This window comes from Ceratotherium simum, chromosome X (assembly GCF_057802395.1).
Source record: "Ceratotherium simum simum isolate JZ-2026a chromosome X, ASM5780239v1, whole genome shotgun sequence".
NCBI lineage: Eukaryota > Metazoa > Chordata > Mammalia > Perissodactyla > Rhinocerotidae > Ceratotherium > Ceratotherium simum.
In genome coordinates, this window is record NC_141940.1 from 113,740,213 (window position 1) to 113,761,204 (window position 20,992).

The 20,992-nt window shown below is 44.5% G+C and overlaps 1 protein-coding gene across 3 annotated transcripts in view; it reads left to right on the forward strand.

Moving 5' to 3' along the window:
• The window catches only part of SH3KBP1 (SH3 domain containing kinase binding protein 1), a 326,276-nt gene extending 312,754 nt beyond the window's left edge, over positions 1–13,522 (forward strand). For all 3 annotated transcript variants that reach the window (XM_087427608.1, XM_087427607.1, XM_004435176.3), the window contains 4 exons: positions 1,959–2,087; positions 6,341–6,612; positions 9,991–10,054; positions 11,057–13,522. In XM_087427608.1, the coding sequence (XP_087283734.1) occupies positions 1,959–2,087; positions 6,341–6,612; positions 9,991–10,054; positions 11,057–11,098 (507 nt within the window). In that variant the 3' untranslated portion in view covers positions 11,099–13,522. The remainder of the gene's footprint in view (positions 1–1,958; positions 2,088–6,340; positions 6,613–9,990; positions 10,055–11,056) is intronic.
• Positions 13,523–20,992: the final 7,470 nt, after the last annotated feature.

The following is a 20,992-nucleotide window of genomic DNA, read 5'->3' on the forward strand; positions in this document are numbered from 1 at the left end:
ATTAAATACAGAGAAATTTAAATTACCATCCCCCACCCAACCCTTGATCCATACATCCCATGTCTGGGAGATTGTGTGTATTTTGGGGGACCAGGTAAAGGCATTTCATCTTCATTTTGCTTTTAGATTACTCATTTGTTCATTCACTCATCCAACAAATATTTATAGGCATCTATCTCTGTGGGCTCAGCTCTGTGCCAGGGACCAAGGCTATATCTGGGAACGAGATGTACACAGTCCCTGCCCACAGGAAGCTTATGGCACAATGACTTGAAGTTTGGCATTTTATATGGAACAATTATATTTGCATACTTAAAACAACAGGATACATTTGTGCTTTAAAGGATTTACTATACTCTCTTCCCTTCATTCCCATCCATTCCCATAGGGATTGTACATTGAATTCATATTTACTCCTCTTCCACTTAGCACCTGAGGTTTTTCATAGCAAAATGGGATTAGTGGATATGGACATATTCCTAAAAAGCCATTGGAGGGAATGATTGAGGAAATGTACCAGTCATGACTCCCCAGCCTGGGGCCTCTCACCCTAGTTCAAGCTATTTATGTTTATAGGATTCAAAGAGCAAGTTTTGATTGGCAGCACATGAACCATAGGTTATATAGGAGGAAACTGGCTTTTTGAATAAAATCTCAAAATGAAAGGGTACAGACATTGCAAGGTGGTTAAGCAGTTAAGCTTAGATTAATAAGAAAGTTTAGTGGTGGGGTGTTGTTCTAGGTAATTGGATTTTCAGATTAAATGAAGATTAACAAATAAAACCTCTTTATTTTAAAACTTTGCTTAAAAATTCCCTAAATGTATTAGGTTTCTGCCTTAGTAAGTGGAGTAAATAGAAGAAAAAAACAGTATTTGTAGACATGATTTTTCTATAATAATGCCAAGTGGTGATTCTAAATAGGACTATTTTCCTATCATAGGGGTAGAAGAGATAGAGGTGAGGCTGAATATGAGCTCAACCAAAGATATATCTGGAAGATTCATCATTAATAAAGATTCCTTGCCATGAGAACTCTTATTTTCACTTGTTTTGTCCTAAAATAGGAAAATTCTAGCACAGTAATCATTTATGACCAAGCAAATGCCAGTGAATTGGTTCACATTCATCTGACTTTTCCTTCTTCACAGTGAGGCAGAAAGGGTAGGAGTGGTGTTCTCATATTTTACCAAAAGGTGCTGCCATTCTGTAAATATACCTCACCAATGATAGAATCCAAAATGAATGTTGATTGTTCCCAGCAATGAGGGCAGAGGTTTAGCAGCAGGTACCAAATTAGATGTGAGTTAGCTGTGCTGGTAGGCAGATCTGTGCTCTGGGGCTGTGGAGACACTGGTCACTGGACCACAGGCCTGGGGATCCCTTGCCCCTGGAAACAGTTTCCTCTCAGACAAGTCCTTTTAGGCACTTCAGTTTACAGCAGATTTAGCGGTCCTGCAAAAGGCTCAAGGAAAAGGAGCAGGAGGGAATGGAGGAGGTTAGAGGCAGCCTCCTCTTGACCTGTGTGTCCTTCCCCACTGGACTGTCAGCCCCGTGAGAGCAGGGACTGTGGCTGGCACGTCGCTATGAAGTGCAGTACCAAGCTCAGTGCTTGGCATATGGCAGCAAATGTTTAGAGAGAGGAGGGAGGCTCCAAGGGATGGAGGGAGCAGGAAAAGATGGATGACAGATGCTTGCACAGATGAAATGACCGATGTGCATCAGTGGAAAGATCCCATAGAATGAGTGCTGGTAAAGGAAACCTTGCTTCTCGGTCCTAGTTCTGCCACTCTCTCTAATGCACAGATAATAATACAGTTTCTGCTTCACAGTTATAATGAGGAGACAAACAAAATAGAAGTGTTGAGTGCTCTGAAAAGCACACAGCATTATGTTAACAAAAGCTATGTCAGGTAAGGCGTAATTCTGACAAAAGCATTTTCTTTTGGCTTTATCCAGTCTTCCCTTTCAAGCCCTGATATCTTTGACTCCCCAAGTCCTGAAGAAGAAAAAGAGGAACACGTTTCGCTTGCACACAGAGGAGTGGACGCGTCCAAGAAAACTTCAAAGACTGTTACCATATCCCAAGTGAGTGACTAGTCATGTGAGGGTGTCCCAACGGCACGGGATCCCTAACTTTTCGTGTATGCTCTGACGATGAGTTAAACCAAACAAGGACAAACAGTTATCTTAGTCAGTTTGGGCTGCTATAACAAAGTGCCATAGATTGGGTGGCTTATAAACAACAGGAATTTATTTCTCACATTTCTGGAGGCTGGAAGTCTGAGATCAGAGTGCCAGCATAGTCAAGTTCTGATGAGGGCCCTCTTCAGGGTTGCAGACTGCCAACTTTTCATTATATCCTCACATGGCTGAAAGAGGGTGAGAGAGCTCTCTGGGGTCCCTTTTTTAAGGGCACTAATCTCATTCTTGAGGGCTCCACCCTCATGACCTAATCACCTCCCAAAGACCTCACCTCCACATACCATCACAGCGGGTGTTAGGACTTCCACATGTGAATTTTGGGAGGACACAAACATTCAGTCCATTACAACAGACAACACAAGTTTTTGTCATTCTTTAGTGACAGTGATTAGTTTAGCCATCAAAATCCCTGAGGCATGTTACAAAGTCTCCAAAATTGGGCAGGATCCCTGACATACAAGTTCAGTTGTTGATTTCTCATGTTTTCTCTTATGGTTTGATCTCCTCTTCATACCGTCAGCCACACATACACAAATGCCCTCGCACACTGCCACCACCACCATCACCATCACCATCACAACAACCAAAACAATTTAAAAACCCTGGAGTTGTCAAGAAAGAATACATTAAATATATTAAATGCTGTGCCCTCTGCCCACAGATCTTGACTTTTATGTTCAAAACTGGTGGTATCACAAATTATGGTTGGTAGCTCATGAATTTGAATAACTAATGGGGGTCTCTTAAAAGCTGATTTGGATTCATTTATTAGGATAAATTTATAGCCTAAAAACATTTTAATTTCATTGCATGCCTAGGGGATGGTATAGCTATTTTAAGTTATTGGCTGGTAAGAAACAAAGAAGATAATGTTTAGCAGCTGCATGTGATTTACAAAGGGTACCCTGTACAAGTTCTGTTCTTTCTATGAATGTGAACCAATATTTTAAAATTCCGTTTTCTTGTACTAAGAGAACCCAGTCAATTGGAATTATTTTCTGTAAACATTAGCAACTGCTTTCTGCCTAAGAGCAGAAAGCTGCAGTCATTTTTAAGGCACTTGACGCAGGAATTAACACAAAGAAATCAAAGGTTATGTGGGATTTTCCTTCTTATAGATTTAAGAATTTACACGTATAGATTTTCTTAAAAATCTGATACAGTAAGCAAAAATATGATCCTATAAAACAGATCAATTATCATTATTCACAAAACTGAAGCATTCTTCCTTTGTAAAAGGATTCCATTTGCAGAAATTGGATTTAGACCCATTTTTTTCCGGTGACCATAGGTATAACTATAGTTGCATCTCTCTGACATCCCTGGGGTGTCTCTACAGTGACATCTACTGGTGGGCAGCGGCTCTTCACGTTTCTGATTTGCATAGTTCTAGTCCATTAGCTTATTTCACTTCCGCCGCGTTGTCATCTCATATTGTTTATTGCTTCTAGAAATTCCACTTGAACTAATTTGGTGAGGGCATATGGTGGCCTGTACTCTGTGAGGACTTAAAAAAGTACTTGTTGGCTGAAATGGGCCAGGAGAGCGAGTCATGTAGGAAATGCTAAAAGAAGCATTGATTCCAGAAGTGCCTGGAAGTCAGTCAGTGTGAGGACAGTGGTGGGTTGGGGGAGGTACATAAGGATGCAGGGTGGGAAATGGGGAAAAGTATGAACCCAGGAATAGGAAAGAAACGAAGAAAAGAAGGACAGGAGAGCATGAATCTTTAGACTCAGGCAGTCACAGTCAGGGTACCGGGCTTGAGGCTCCAGCTAATGGGGAGGGGAGTGAATCCCAGTTCTGCCGGTTATTAGCTGTGAGATTTGGGGAATTTCTCAACCACGTCCCTAAGCCTCAGTTTCCTGCTCAGTCAAATGTGTGTGCCAACTGATCCTCGTTCCAATTGTCTAGCCGACGTCCGGCATATGACCAGTGCTCCATGTCAGTCCCTCTTCCCTCTTACTATAACTCCTACTAACAATAAGCACGAGATGGCAGATCGCTATCCCTGGCAGCAGAAAGCGCTTTTCCTCAATGGTAACTTGGCAGAGAAAAGGCGAGCATAGAGGCTGGGAATGATGGCCCATCTGCTTCTGGCTCACTCTGCCCAGTCTCTCCCTCTAGCACAGCCTGAATCCAGACTCTGCCTCCTCACTGTGCCAGCCAAGCCCCTTCTTGGCTCCTGCTCTGAGCGCCTGCTGCTGGAGCCAGTCCCAGCTGCGTTGCCAGCTTCCCCACCAGCCTCAACTTCTGCCCCGTCACTCACTCCCTCACCTCGCAACATCCTGTCGGTTACTTGCCCTCCTCCCCACCTGCCTACGATCTCACCCTCCCTTAGGCCTGCCACGTGCCCCTCTTCATTCGCACCCATGACTGTCCCACTCTGCTCTCCTGGCCTCCTCAGGACACTTCTCCATCAGGCCTCCCCCGCCGGTCTCCTCCATCTTCAGCCTGGCCCTCCGTTGGCTCTTTCCCTTAGCATATCATCCAGCCCAGGGTCTCCCCTTTGAAAGCAAACAAAACCTTTCTTGATCCTGTCTCCTCATGAGGCTTCTCTGTGAACAGTCTCTCTCTCTCCAATCTTCTTTCCTCAACCAAGCTTCTGGAAAGAGAGTTCTAAACTTGCAGGCCACACCTCTCCCCTCCCACTCAGACACTGACCTGTCTTGATCAGGTTTCAGTCCCTTGCGCCACCAAATGGGCTCCCCCACTTTTCCTCTCAACACCCTTGACCCATGTATCTATCCATTTTTTCCTTTGGGAAACTCTCCTCTAGGGGACTTCCATAACCCAGGCCCCTCTTCTGGTCTGGCTTCGTCCCCTCTATCCCACTCTGTCCCAGTCCCCAAGGGCTCTACCTTCTCTCCCCAACTCTTCAGTTTGGGAAGTACCCAGGTTCCATCATTGGGCCTCTTCTCTTCTAGTTCTGTGTCATCCCCCCGCATGGCTTCCACTTCCTCTGGTGATTTCTCTGGCCCAGCTTACTCTTTTAGTCATTGGCTCTGCCCGCAAGACATGTCCCCTTGGCTATCCCTCAGGCTCCTAAAATTCAATGTGTCCAAAACTGAAAGCGTTTTCTGGGCCTTCAGCCTGTTCATCCTCCCATGAAAGGTACAACCTCAATTACTAGTTCCTCCATCCCCTCCCATGGCCCTAGATCTGTACTTCCTCCTCACCCCCTACAGCCTGTCCGGGACCACATCCTCCTGGTGATGGGGTGTCTGCTCCATGAAGGCAGGGACTGCATCTCTGGGTTGGATGAGCCTGCTTTCACTGCATCTCTCGAAGCTGTCTTCCCTCTATCCTCTTTGCCACTGCGTAAGTCAAACCCTCACCATTTCTAGTTTTCATTGTCTGAGAGTCTCCCAGCAATTCTCTCGACCTCCAGACCTGCCAACCTTTAGGCCCTTCTGCAGCCGGAGTGATCATTAGCTTGGCATGCAATCTTTTTAACCCTTTCCATGAGCCCCTTCTACCTGCCCAGCCTTAGCTCTCCCACCCTGCATCTCCCCTGCCCCCTCTGATGCTCTAGCCCTGTGAATGACTGCTTCCCACGAATGTATTTCACTCTCTGGTGTCTATGCCTGTGCCTAGTGTGTTCCCTCCTCCTAGAACTTTTTTCTGCAACCACCCTTCCTCGCTCCTGGCTGCCTCCTAGTCCTCCTCCTCCAGGATGAGGCTGTCAGCTCCTCCCTGATGCCTTCCCTCCAGGATGGTTGGTCCCTTTTATGTACTCCTGTGGCTCTCTGTGCTTACCTCCTTGTGTGCAGACTCCTCTCTCATCTGTGATGTGTTGGTTGGTCTGTCTGTCTGCACCTCACTGGGTTCTGAGCTCCTTGAGGGCCAAGAAAACGTTTTACTCACTTCAGAGTTTGCAGAGCCTAGCAAGTAGGTGGGCCTCTGGACTTGTACATTAAACCAGGTGGGAACTACCTGTCCAGAAAGGTGATCGAATTTAAGACACAGAGGGGAAGGCACTGGAAGGGGGGATGTCTGCAACAAGCAGGCCCCTGGGGACATGTGGGTGAAGGAATGAGTGAGGAGTGTGTGGAGGGAGGTGGGGACAGTGATGTGGATGAGGGGTTTACCGAACATGAATCCCCGGCCTGAATCCTCTTTGCCCTCCCTTGGCACAGGTGTCCGACAACAAAGCATCCCTGCCGCCCAAGCCGGGGACCATGGCTGCTGCTGGTGGTGGTGGGCCAGCCCCTCTGTCCTCGGTGGCACCCTCCCCCATGTCATCCTCTTTGGGAACAGCCGGACACAGAGCCAACTCCCCGTCTCTGTTCGGCACTGAAGGAAAACCAAAGATGGAGCCTGCGGTCAGCAGCCAGGCAACCTTGGAGGAGCTGAGGACGCAGGTCCGTGAGCTGAGGAGCATCATCGAGAGCATGAAGGACCAGCAGAAGTGAGTGTCTGGGGACCCTTCTTCAACCGCTTCCTGGGTTGCTTTCCACTGGGCCAGGCCTAGTACTGCAAGCCTGGGGGCCAGCCTGCCTGGAGGGTGGGCCAGCCTCCCCGGTGATGGTGGCAGCAGGGGTGGGAGTGGGTGCGGACCTGAGAGGCTTCATTTAGCTCAGCTCCATGTGTAAACCGGACCTGCTAAATGCGGGAAGGGCACGGGGCTGGCCATGGGGCATGCAGGGAGGAGTCACTTACAAGGACTGATGCACTCAGCAGGCTGCTAAAAAGAAAGATCTTTCAATCCCCATAAAATACAGTATGCATGTGTACTTCTTCTTAATAAGCCCAACAGGCAGCTTTTCCTCTAGCATCAGAAAAATTGCACTTTCTTTAATTAGCTGCCCCATGAAGTAATTGGCTTACGTGTAGGAGCTGTAATATATGAAAAAGATGTAGAGAATCTTTAAACCTGAGACTACACTCAGCAAGATGTTCTCACCATGAGACTCAGGGGGCTTTCTCCATGCATGCCTACACACACGCCCTCTCCGCATCTCTAATCCTCAAGGAGCACTTCGATGGCGAGAAGGACCTGTAAGCCAAAATAAATACCACACGTACATATTACCCAGGATGCCGTATGCAGTAACAAAAATGGGGAAAGGATTAGAAATCGAGAGGTACTTATCCGAGTAAACTGAGGCTTAGTGGGTTTACGGATCAGTTCGCTCTTTCTTGAGGGAACAGGGGCGGTGGCGAGGCAGGGAGGCATCTCGAGGAGGTGTTTCCTGAGTAAGATTCTGCAAGATGACCTAGGATTGCCAAGTGCAGATGCCTCCAGCAGAGGGAACAGCACGGGCAAGTTCATGGCAGCCAGGGCAACCAGGTGAGTCAGCACATCCCTGGTGCCTGACCTTCTAGATGGGGACGTGCCCAGGCCAGTGGTGGGCGATGGGGCTGGAGACCTGCAGTCATGCCCTCGGGAGGACGTCTGCAGCTGGCAGAAGCCCCACTACCTGCCTCCCCCAACAGGGCTGGAGGGTCCTGAAGTGTTTTGTGGTCAGATACTTCTGGGAATAATTTCTTCTCTGAAGCACTGCTCAGAGCCTTTGCTGTCCGTCGGGAAGATGGAGAGGAGAGTGTGTGCAGTGTTTCCCAAACGTACTTAACCACAGAGCCCTGTTTTTCCTAGAGCATTTTAGGATGAGGGTTCTGTGGAACTCACTGAGCATTGTGGCTCTATTCAGGTTCTGTTCCAATCAGGCTGGGAAGGATCATATGAAATTGGGGCCCCCTGGACTTACCCCGACCTGGAAGGGGCCCATCAGATAGATATGCAGAACCAGCAGGATGGAACTAGAGAGGGTCTCCTGGGGCCAGTCAGGCTGCCCCTAATGCCTTAAAGTCTCCAACTCCTATCTGGCTCTGTAGGTTACAGGTTTGGGTACCCAAAGGCCCCATCCATGTCCAGGTGACTTGTGTTGCTTGCCTAGACAGTGACCCCATGGCCCCAGTACAACCAGAACACTGGTTCTCAGCCTTCTGAACAAGATCATCATTGGGTCAGACTGGCCTAGATCCAGAGCTTCAGCCCTTTGGGCCCTCTGAGAGGTGCTTAGAATCTCCCCACACATCTGAAATGGCCTGTGCCTGCCTCAGAGTGAAGAACCACCAGTGCTTTGGGGCTGCTCCACCCTGTGTTCCTCCCCCAACTGTGAAGCCCAGGCATAGTTGGCTGGAATTGTCCTTCCCCAACGAACATTTTTTTTTTTTAATAATTTTATTTATTTATTTATTTTTCCCCCAAAGCCCCAGTAGATAGTTGTACGTCATAGTTGCACATCCTTCTAGTTGCTGTATGTGGGACGCGGCCTCAGCATGGCTGGAGAAGTGGTGCATCGGTGCATGCCCGGGATCCGAACCCGGGCCGCCATTAGCGGAGCGCGCGCACTCAACCGCCAAGCCACGGGGCCGGCCCAACCAACATCTTCTTCAATCAACATGTCATGGTGGCCCCTCTCCAAGGCTTCCTTCCTCAGCTTGGTCTTCATGCCCAGGGGCACCGGGTCCCCACCAGTCTCCTACCTTTGGTCTTGTTGTCACCTTCGTTTCAGCCTTCAGCTCAAATCTGTGCTCACTCCCCTCATCCCCAAGTGTGCTGGTTCCCACCTCCCTGCTTCTGCTTTGGCTCTTCTCCATCCATGCCCTCATCTTCTTTGCTCCTCAAGGACTTGGCCCTTTTTTACTAGTTCAAGACTTAGTGACTTTCTTTGCACTGCTTTCCCCAACTAACTCCCTCCACCTGGACCACTCGAGGCTTTGCCTGCCATAGTCTTACTGGAATCGTGCTCTTTGCTTAGGATCTCACCTTCTGCTTCTTTCCTAAGCCCTAAGTAGTATGCACTAAGGTAGTGGTGCATGGTGTGTGCTCGAATAAGGACAGTAATGAATCATAACCAGTTAATGTCAGAGAACCCAACGTGGTGACAGCAGTGCCCGGACACTGGCCCAAGTATAGGGACCATCATGGTGCTCATCTGAAGTGAGGACCTCATTTATTGTGCTGTTTCTGCAGTCCTTGTTTTTTGATTTTCCAATCTAGTTTGTAAACGTGTACATGTAGAACGGAGTGGTTGATGAGGTAAAATGGAGCACAGCTTTGACCAGAGTTGGGATGGTGGCAGTGTCCTAAGTATAGAGCCCTGAGTTTGCAAGACAATTAGTTTTGTTCCATTTCATTATTTAATGCTGGAAAGGGCATCAGACTGTGTGTTCTAACTCATGTCTACTTTCTCCATGACATGATGACCATATTGTAAGGTCACTTACCTTACCTTCCAGTTTTCAAGTATGACTCTTTGTAGGATTTTCTGAGAATCTGTGAAAACATACCAGTAACGTTTTAGTCATTTAAAACTCTGTAAAAATAAAGGAAATATATATGGAGTGGTAAATGTGTCTGCAATGAAAATTATTATGAAAGTACATTTAAGGACCAGTGATGCTGTAATAAAGGTTAGTTGGAGGGAAGATGACAGAATATGAGCCTGGATACCTAGAGCCTCGTCATTGGGCAAGTCAGGCTACCTCTTTGGGCCTCAATTTCTCCATCTTCTCCTTTAGGAAAAGCTTGGACTGAAGGATCTCAAAGGTCATTTCAGAACTACTATTTGAGGGCTACATATTTTGGGAGCCCAGAAATAATGGCAAGCCTTGCCATCTGCAACAAACTTTAAGCAATAGCAATGCAAAGAAAATATAATGTTTTGTCCACATTTTCTTTGTAAAAGGATCAGATGGATTTTGTAGTGGTAAGAGACTTCTTACCTCTTGTTGGGGAATTCTGGGCATTTGTTTAATTTCATTGCCATTTGCTTTTCAGACGAGAGTTTAAGCAGTTACTGTTGGAGTTGGATGAAGAGAAGAAAATCCGGCTTCGGTTGCAGGTGGGTCCCTACTGCTGTGAGAGGTTCAGTTAGGGGTGGGAGCAGAGTCAGGGCTTTATTTTGAAAATAAATAATTGTTACCTTCTGCAGATTCAGATGCGCTTCCTGTGGCAATTTTCTTAGAATTGTACAGGCTCATTTCACATCCTCTCCTGGGATCCAGGAAGTCTTGGGGAAGGAAGGCATTAGTAAACGTGCCCCCACTTGGGTTTGTCATTTGGAATTTATCTGAAACATCTCCTCTGTGAAAAGTTACCCCCAGTTTCTGGAGGCCTCATTATAGTAACTTGCAGAGGGCATGGTGCTAGAGGGACCCCACTGCCAGCTGGCTTCTGTCATGCGGTCATTAGAACTCCCAGGACCACAGCTGTCCACACTTGGCACTTGCTCTTCATCTCTTTACCTCTCCCTGATGGCCATGTCAGTCCTGCCAGGGCATCAGAGCCCTGTCTCCCTCTAGCCTCTAATTCAACTCAGCCATTACCAAATGGTGGCGAGTGTGCGGGAGTTGCAAATGGCCAAAGGTAGACTTGCAGCTCTCATCTAGTTGGTGCCCTTGGTGGTGACTGGGGGACCACACTGCTTAAAGAAAGCATAGGTGACTGCTTGTCATCACTTTGGAGGTGCTAATAGACACTGCCTTGGGCCCAACCACAGCTGCCTTCCAACATTGCCGGGTGGTCCAGTGTGTCAGGAAGGCTGCTCTGCCCTCTGGCCAGGAAACTGGAATTATTGCTGTTTTTCACAAAGTTTAGATACTGGTAGCCTGAGAATTAAAATATCCACCATATCCTAGTTCATCGTGTCTGTGTGCCTGTTCTTTAGGTTTATGTCATTTATGGTGTGGTTATCAACTCTTCATTCAGATGTCGTTTTACCCATTTCCTTTTAAAATTGTCAGGTGGATTATTTTCTTTCAATCAACCAGGTTGATTATCTTTCAGCTTGTACCAACCAGCCAATTCATTATGATTTTGTTTGGCTCTTGTTTTTCTTTTATAGATGGAAGTTAATGACATAAAGAAAGCTCTTCAATCAAAATGAATACTTGATAAATGAAATGTTGCGTTATTCATCCTGAGTCCAAGACTCAAATTTTCCGCCCCAGCCAAAATAACCTTGTGCCAAAAGATTAAAGGTTTGCCTCAACATGTCCCTGTTTGAAAGATTAGCACAAAAGTCTTGATAGCACAACACAAGTTCCATCCAAGAGGAGACTCTTCCTGGGTCTGGCACTGGTTGTGACTTAGAGCAAATTGTGCTAAAGGCTTTTTTACTATGAGATCTCATGCGAAACGAAAACTCAGGCAGTTTAGTCCGTAGTGGTACTATTTTGATGATATTTTCCATTAATAAAATGTAATTTCAGATTATTCGTTTACAAGCTTTATAATTTTATGATTTTTTAATCGTGTTTTGTCACAGATTCCCCCAGTGTTTGTATGACACACAGTCCGGGGCAAGTGTCCCATTCTTTTGCTTCAGGCGGAAAGCTGCCTCGCTTTGTGTCCCCTCTAGGATTCTATTACATATGCAATTTTAGGTCCAACCTGTCCCTTCCCCTGCCAGCAAACCCTACCACCCTAAGATAAATTTTAGCTTATATATGATGGTATATTTACAAAAAGAGAAAGAGAAAATCTGGTATTTGCAATGATCTGTGCCTTCTTTTTACCACCCTCTTGATTGGAGCTTTTGTGATGCAGCTAACTAGATTCAAAAAAACAAAAATTTTTTTTAGCCACTTCTCAAAGTCCACTAGAGGCCACTGTCTTCAAAGTTTCTCTCCCCTAGCCAAAGGTCCTAAGAGGAGACAGCTGTGAAGTTGGCCGTGCTCTGTGGTACCAGCTGCAACTTTTAAGTTCTCCTAGTTTTAGGTTGTTCATGAAACTAGAAATGTCACCCCTGCTTGATTTTTCATCAGCCAAGTTAAACCCCTGCTTCCCGTCCTTTGCACCTTTTGCGTGAACAGAATATGCATTATTAAAGCAAAAATAAAAGTAAAATGCAAATGAAAACAAGGGGGGGAAGTTGTATTATTTCCTGCACTGGGTTATCCGTGTGTGTTCTTGTTTCAGCTGTACTCACATAATGTCATTTGCCTTGCTCTCTTGTAACCCCTTCCTCAGGTCCAAGACAATGGGGAGAGGCTCTTGTTGAAGTGTAGCCATTGGATCTTTCTTGCATTTATGGAATTGCTTTTTCCGTCCCCAGGAAACTGGTGTTTGCTTGTCTGCTTTATCTTTGTAGCAAATGGACAGTTCAGCCTTAGACCATGTAACTATTTTCTCATCCTTAGCTGAAAATAAGGGGCATACTGTATTGCAAGATTGTTTGGGGATGGGGGGGTGGGGGGTGGTCACTTAATGGCCCCTGAAGATGTTTTATGTGTTTCTAAAAAGCTTCTTTGTCTATTTCCTGAGTTTTAGAGTGAAACTACTAAACATTAATAGATTTGCACCACCACAAAGAATGAGAATTGATAACAGTGAAGGAGTGAGGAAAAAAAAAAAATCACCTCGTGTTATTGATCATCGAAAGTATTACAAATAAATGTCTCTTCCTTTCTCTTCCTCTCTCCCTTCCCCAACCATCCTCTTGCCTACAAATTCATCCTTGCTGCTTGAGGCTGCTACTTCCTCCAGAGTATTTACAAAGTCCGGACACCCTGGTCTTCCAGGGTAAGGGCACAGTTAAGGGAAGGGAGTGTGTAAAGAAAGAAAGAAACCTCCAGTCCTTCATTCCCATGTCTGAACATATTGCCTTTTTAGTAGCCTTGCTCTCAATGTGCTTGGGGACAGGAGCACCAAGTCTCCCAGGGTAGCATAAAACATTCCTGGACCCCTTGACTGTTCTAAGCATTTCTATGTTTGTTAAACTTGAAGAAGACTTCAGAGATTTCCCACCGCCTAATATAAGAATGAGGATTGGATTCTTTGATCTTTGGATTTCTCATTTACTCATCATGAAAATCCCTAATGATATAGTTTTATATAATGTGTATACAGAGTGGGGTTGTTTGTTAATAATTAAATTGAGAGGTTGGAGTGCCCTCGTGGGGCACTGGCGACCTGGAATGTAGAGGGCTGTCATCTTCCCCGCATAGAGGCCACTGGCTTTCTTGGTATAAGGAGAGAGAGAAGCGATTCTAGGAGAGGAGAGGTTGGCGTATCCAGCTTCATTACTGCCCCTTGGGCTAACCAGCGAGAGGATTCTACATCATGGAACTGGACAAGCCATTGCCCAAACGGCCACCATCTTTACTCTTTACAAAAACGGAATCACTCATCAAGAATATTGAAAAGCTTGGAAGTATCACTTTTGAAAAAATTCTTTTGCATTCAGCATGGACTTGACCGGCATCTATGGAGATTATTTTTTTGCTTCATTTTCTAAAGTTGTATTTAGAAAAGTCTTAAGTATTGTGCTTTGTAAAGAAGATGATTAAAATGAAATTTTGTGAAAATATTTTTGTCGAAAGTTGTCATGGTCCAAGAGGAATGATTTCTTGGAATTCAAACCATTTTTCTCTATTTTACAAAATTTGATTACTCTTATAGATATGTCTTCAGAAGACATGGAGGGCCGGCCCCATGGCTTAGCGGTTGGGCGCGCGCGCTCTGCTGCTGGCGGCCCGGGTTCGGGTCCCGGGCGCGCACCGACGCACTGCTTCCCTGGCCAGGCTGGGGCCACGTCCCACATACAGCAACTGGAAGGATGTGCAGCTATGACATACAACTATCTGCTGGGGCTTTGGGGGAAAAATAAATAAATAAAATTAAAAAAAAAAAAAGACATGGAATATAGTGCCCGCTCCCCCCACCACCTATCTTTCCCAAGTGAACAGAAATAATCCATTAAAATCTGTGGCTGTGAATTCCATTTTAAAATCGTTCGACTATACATTCGTATTTAAGCAGAAAATTCTAGTTAGGTCTAAATTCTTTTTTGGTGTAAAACTCATTAAATGATCATTATTCAAATAATTATGTAAAGCCACTTTTATTCATACACAGCCCTCTAGACAGCATACTCAAGTACATGATTTGTTTTCTCCCATAAAGACAACCTGTATCTGTCATCACGTGTGTGTCTTTGGTTACTAATGGCAGGGTTTTATTTCCTTTCGCAGCCAGCTCCTTGATGGGAAAACCGCAGGGTGTATAATTTATTGCTCGCTCACAGTTGCCACGTCTGTATACAAATAATCCCCAGGTCCCACAAAGGCCTTTGTATTGTAACCTGAGGTCATCATGGTCTCTTTTTTGTATTAGATTAGGTTTTAGTCCTCTAGTTATTTTAGCACAAATTAATGTCAAGATGTTTTAGCACCAAGAGGGCTTAGTGAAAAGCTTTTCTCTTTGGTTTTGTACAAATGAGAATTGTAACAAAGCAACGCGTGTGTGGGTGATAGGTGCTCAGCATGGCTAATTGCGGCAACCAACAGAGGGAAGGCTTGGCATTTATGACCTAAGCCTGGGGAAGAAGATGCCGTTCCCAAAATTAGCTCTAATGAGGGAACACAATGGCCAAGGCAAAGAAAACGCTTTCCCAGCCAGAAATAAATGTTTGTCAGTGGTGTAAGGACAGAGAGGGGGTCATGTTTCTTAAGGTGATGAACCGTTGCTGTCCTTCCTAGTTCTGTCACTAGGGTCACCAAGGCTTGTTCGCAACACATGGAGAAGGCAGCCCCTGAAGCCAAAGAGAATCCATGAAGTAGATGCAGGTCCCTGAGAGGTGGTTTTATTTTATGCCTTTTTAATCGGTCCCAAATTGGAGTGGCTGTGGGGGCAGCCCCTTCCTGTAAATGACAGTGCGTGCTTATCATGTTTGTTTGTGAATTCAGAATTCTCAGTAAAATAGGCTATTCCTTTTTTCTTGTTGGAGCAATAGGTGATAAAATATTTCAACCAAACAATAGAACAAGGTAACCTAGTAGATTGTAGCTAGAATTTTCTGAGTTAAAAATAGAAAGAGAAAAAAACTGAATAAAAGAAGAGTTGAATTCCTGGAAAACCAGCTTCATGGGGCAGTTCTCTTTAAATGGCCACAAGTTTAATTAAATTATGCAGATATAGCAATGTCACTTAAGTCGTGAACGCTTCTCTTCCCTCTCACCCCTATAGAATGTTACTAGTTCTCTAGCAAACTAAGGTTTGTTGGCAAGCTTTGAGCTCTCTGATGGAAAAGTGCCCTGGAAATGCAAAACTTCGTTATGGTATCTATTAATTAAAAAAAAAAAGTTTTAAGGGGTTTACAAACCAATTTTTAACCAAGCAGATAAGGCCATCCTGAAGCCAAACAGAAAAACTACGAAGAAATCAATAACATTTCCAAGGCTATTCCCCAAAACAAAAACAGATGTCTTAGGAGAAACGGAGTGGATTCTCTTCAAGCGTCTTATTTCTTATTCTGAATCTCAGTCTGAAAGAACTGAAGACTTGGCTGGGGCTGAAGCTCTGCTGTTGGCTGCTGAAGGGAAGAGATGAACAGGCACTGGACACTTATATGAAACACCCACCCATCCCTCTTCCTTGGCCCTGGGAGGTGTTCAAAAAATGTTCTTGTTTGTTCTCTATCACGGTGGTCTCCTTGGAGGAAATGAATCTGGAATGAGGAGAAGGACATGGATTGAGAGAGGGAGAAGTCTCAGAGGGAACTTCAGGCCTGGAGGTAGAACCGACCAGCTTTTATATCTATAAAAGAAGTATATAGAGAGATGTATCTAGTGCTGAGAATCTGGGAGGGGTTGATGAGGAAGACAAAACAGAAGAAGGTGGAGCTGAGGGTGAGAACCTTCAAGGTAAGAAGGGACACCATGTGCTAAGGACAGGCCTGTTGACCAGAGTCCTACCAATGAATCTTTTAAGGTTTAGAGAACCAGAATGATGACTGTGAGCTGCAATGTAGAACCCAGTCACCTTGAGTATTTTTAACTAACTTACTTTTTTTTTGATTATGAAGCTAATATTATATTATATCCAAAGTAGGAAATAAAAAATAGAAAGGCAAAAATTATCCTAATCTCATTCAGATATAGCCTTTAATTATTTTGGTGTCTCATAATGGAGGTCATTCTATGTATATAGTTTTATAGTCTGCTTTTTATAGTTAGTAGTAGTATTTCTTTGTCATTAATTGTTTTCAAAAACATGATTTGTAATGGCTGCATAATATTCTGTCTATAGATATGCTAAAGAGCATTTAACCAGTCTTTTCTTGAATATGTGTCGAGTGCTTAAGATGTGCCGGATGCCATGATAGGTGCTGAATGCAACATAGCCCCTGTCCTCAGGAAGCTCAAGTAGGGGGAAGCAGACAGGTGAGCAGGCGAGTCTTCCACAGTCTGAGAACATGACCACAGAGAGAAGTCCAGGGGCTTTGGAACTGCAGAGGAGAGGTGCCCAATGGAGCCTTGAGTGGGGGAGGTCAGGGAAAGAAGGGCATTTTTGGTTAATTCCATTTTTTTTTATGAGCTGTAATGATTTTTTTTAAAGCTGTAATGAATATCTTTGGGCATAAATCTATGTCCTCATTTACAATTTATTCTTTTTTTTCCCCCAAAGCCCCACTAGATAGTTGTATGTCATAGTTGCACATCCTTCTAGTTGCTGTATGTGGGACACGGCCTCAGCATGGCCGGAGAAGCGGTGCGTCGGTGCGCGCCCGGGATCCGAACCCGGGCCGCCAGTAGCAGAGTGCGCGTGCTTAACCGCTAAGCCACGGGGCCGGCCCTGAAATTTATTTTTAAAATAATTCCTAGAAGTGGAGTGTGAGTATGAATTACCTGAGATTTTTAGCAAGAATAATTTTTGCCTGATTTATAAACATATTTGAATTAACATTAGTATACAAATGTGACTAACCACCCATCTGCCCCTAAAGTTGTATTTGCCTAAACCTCTGTGGGTGTCAGGTCTGGATCTCTTCTGACTAGTCACTGCTCAAATGTCACCTCATCAGAGGCCATCCCTAACCCACTAAATAAAAGAGCACCTTTAGCCTTGATCCTCCCCTAGATTCCCCATATTGATATCCTGCGTCATCCCCCCACCCCCCAGAGACGTCTCTTTTCTGTCTCTCCTCCCTAGAATGAAACCACCATGAAGAGAGGTACTTTATTTTCTTCACTGCTGTATCCCCAGCACCTAAAACATTGCCAGGTGCATGGTAAGCACTTGATAACATATTTGTTGACTCAATAGATAAATTGGTAATGGTGACTGATGCCAAATGGAACTTATTCTATAAATTTGAGCAGCCCAATTTTACCCTTACTAAAACTCTATGCACAAAACTGTAGCATCAGGGAGGATTCATGACATAAGAAAATAGTTCTGAAGAAACTAGAAAATAGTTTCTGAAGAAACAAGAGGCACTTGTACTTGAGTCTCAGCCAACACCTGGACCCTAAGGAGAGTGCTTGCATCACCATAGATCTTAAAACAAGTTCACATGGTCTGTACACCATTATGTCTAAGAGTGTCATCCACTATTAGAAAACTGTGGCTACTTTTGTTTTAAGACATAGGAGAAAGAATGAATTCAATAGTAAGCATATTCCTGACACTTAATCTTGACACTTCTCTGAGGTCAGCTGAGAACCTAATTGCTGCCACTCAGGGCTGACCATCTGCCCTTAAAGTGATGAATAAGTAGGACATGTAGACAAGCCCTGGGCCTCCAAGGCATGCTATAGGGTTCTTGGAGTGTGATCCCCAGGAGAGCAATAGTAGCATCACCAATTGGGAACTTGGTAGAAATGAAAATTCTTGGGCCCTGCCCCAGACCTACTGAATCAGAAACTCTGGAGAGGGACTCAGCAATCTGTGTTTTAACAAGTCCTCCTGGTGATTGTGATGCACCCTTAAGTTTGAGGACCACTGTTGTGGGGGGATCATCTCACGCTCAATGAGTTGTATGTAGAATAACCCATAGCAATCTTTCCAGGAATCTCTAGTTAGACTCTGGCTGCAGCAAAACAGTGCACTATCCAGGAACTATGCCATAGTCTATTAGGTTGAACCATATGCAACTGACATTTCTGCAGGTCAAATATGGTTGAATAGGGCTTCCAGTTTCAGCTCGGAGATGTAGAGAGTTGCAAGACGTCCTTCCCATGCTTACAACAAAAAATCTGGACAGACTGGAAATTACAAGAGAATTGAGGGGGCCGGCCCCGTGGCTTAGCGGTTAAGTGCGCATGCTCCGCTACTGGCAGCCCGGGTTCGCATCCCGGGTGTGCACTGACGCACCGCTTGTCCGGCTATGCTGAGGCTGCGTCCCACATACAGCAACTAGAAGGATGTGCAACTATGACATACAACTATCTACTGAGGCTTTGGGGAGAAAAAGGGGAAAAAAAGGAGAATTGGCAATAAATGTTAGCTTAGGGCCAGTCTTCCTCAGCAAAAAGGGGAGGATTGGCATGGATGTTAGCTCAGGGCTGATCTTCCTCACAAAGAAAGAAAAAAAAAAAGAGAGAGAGAACGGAGTTTGCAGAGCAAATGGCTATTTCAAAATCTGGAGAGGGGCCGGCCCTGTGGCTTAGCGGTTAAGTGCGCACGCTCCGCTACTGGCGGCCCAGGTTCAGATCCCGGGCACATGCTGATGCACTGCTTCTCCGGCCATGCTGAGGCGGTGTCCCACATACAGCAACTAGAAGGATGTGCAACTATGACATACAACTATCTACTGGGGCTTTGGGGAGAGAAAGGAAAAAAAGGAGGAGGACTGGCAATAGATGTTAGCTCAGGGCCGGTCTTCCTGAGCAAAAAGAGGAGGATTGGCATGGATGTTAGCTCAGGGCTGATCTTCCTCACACACACACAAAAAAATCTGGAGAGATGTGGGCACTTTCTGTAAGACATGGGACCTGAGCATTTGCTTACCAGGGACAGAAGCCACCAGATGCCATAGAAATGGATAGGAAGATTAAGCTAGAAAATTTAACAAATTGCTGGAAGCTGAATGTGGACTAACTTAGTGTAAAGCTCATAGGAAGAGAGGTTTCTACCCTTTTGTGGGCTTTTCCTCCAGGAACCCTACCTGGGTCTTACAGGGAGGATTGGGGAAAAACTGGAGAAAACTTATGGTGCAGACTGGAGATGCTGGCTCAGGAGGCACTGAGAAATCCACTCAGACCCTTTTCCCTTAAGGAACAAAAGGCTTATTCTGCAGGGGGAAGAACATGGTCTGAGGACACTAGTGAAATACCACTGCAGCTGGGGGAAGGGAATTCCACCCAGCCCCAGCCCCTCATCTCACCTAAAGAAAGTCTTAATCTGCAGGGAGAAAAGCCTCAAGACTGTTGACTGAGAATATTGCTGGATACCCACTGCATATGGGGGAAGAGACTGGGGGGAGCTCTATCCCTGGAGGAAGGGCAGAAGCACTTGTGAAGGCAACACCCCTGAAACTGAGGTTTAGAATATTTGATACCACCCCCCTCCATGCCCCAACAGCACACTAACAAACCTCCAGGAATAACAACAGTGGATTACAGCACAGAGAGCTGCAAGAGACAGCACAAAGGGAAGCCCAAAAACCAAAAGGAGGCACAAAAAAAGATCACTAGAGGAATTCAAACTTTCTGATGTCCATAAGAACAACAAACCTCAACACAGCCCAATTCCTGGCTAGATTTACATAAATTGCTACACTGAAGGCTTATTTATCACAGTATCTACTGCCTTATATAAAATGTCTGGCTTTCAACCAAAAAATTACAAGGCGTGCCAAAAGGCAAGAAAAAGCAGTATGAAGAGACAAAGCCATCCTCAGAACCACACTTAGATATGGCGGAGCTATCAGAAGTATCAGAGAGAGAATTGAAAATAATTACGATTACTATGGTACAGGCTCTACTGGAAAAAGTAGACAACATGCAAGATCAGATAGGTAATTTCAGCAGAGATGGAAACCATAAGAAAGAATCAAATAGCTGGAAATAAAAAACAGTAACAGAAATGAAGAATGTCTTTGATGGGATCATCAGCAGACTTGAATATTTATATTTACTTGAATAAATAACAGAACTGACAAAGGTAAAAAGAAGGCACAAATCACCAGATCAAGAATGATACAGGATATCACTACAGATCCTGCAGCCATTAAAAGGATGATAAGGGAATAATATGAACAACTTTACGATCATAAATTCAACATCTTAGAAGAAATGGACGAATTCCTCAAAACCCACAAACTATCAAAACTCAACCAAAATAAAATAAATACTCTTAACAGTTCTATAACTATTTAAAAAATTGAACTTGTAATTAAAAGGCTCTGAAAAAGAAATCTCAAGTCCAAATGGTTTCACTAGAGAATTCTACCAAATATTTTAAAAAGTAACACCAATTTTACAAAATCCCTTCTAGAAAACAGAAGAGGACAGAACACTTCCCAAATCATTTTATGAGGCTAGTATTACTCTAATACTAAAATAAGGTAATGACAGTACTCCCAAAAATAAAAACAACAGGTCAGTATATCTCATGAACCTAGATGCAAATATCCTCAATAAAATATTAGCAAATAAAATCCAGCAATGTATAAAAAGAATTATACACCACAACCAAGGAGAATTTATTTTAAGTATGCAAGTTCGACATTCGAAAATCAATCAGTGTAATCCACCGTACCAATAGGCTAAAGCAGAAAAATCATATGATCATATCAATTGATGCAGAGGAAGCATTTGAAAAAAAAATCCAATACCCATGCACAATAAAAACTCTCAGTGAATAAGAAATAGAGGGAAACTTCCTTAACTTGATAAATAGCATCTACAAAAAACCTACAGCTAACATCATACTTAGAGTGAAAGACTGAATGCTTTCCCTGTAAGGTCGGAACAAGGCAAGGATCCCCATTCTCACTGCTCTTCTTCAACATAGAACTGCAAGTTCTAGCCATAGCAATAAGCCAAGAAAAAGA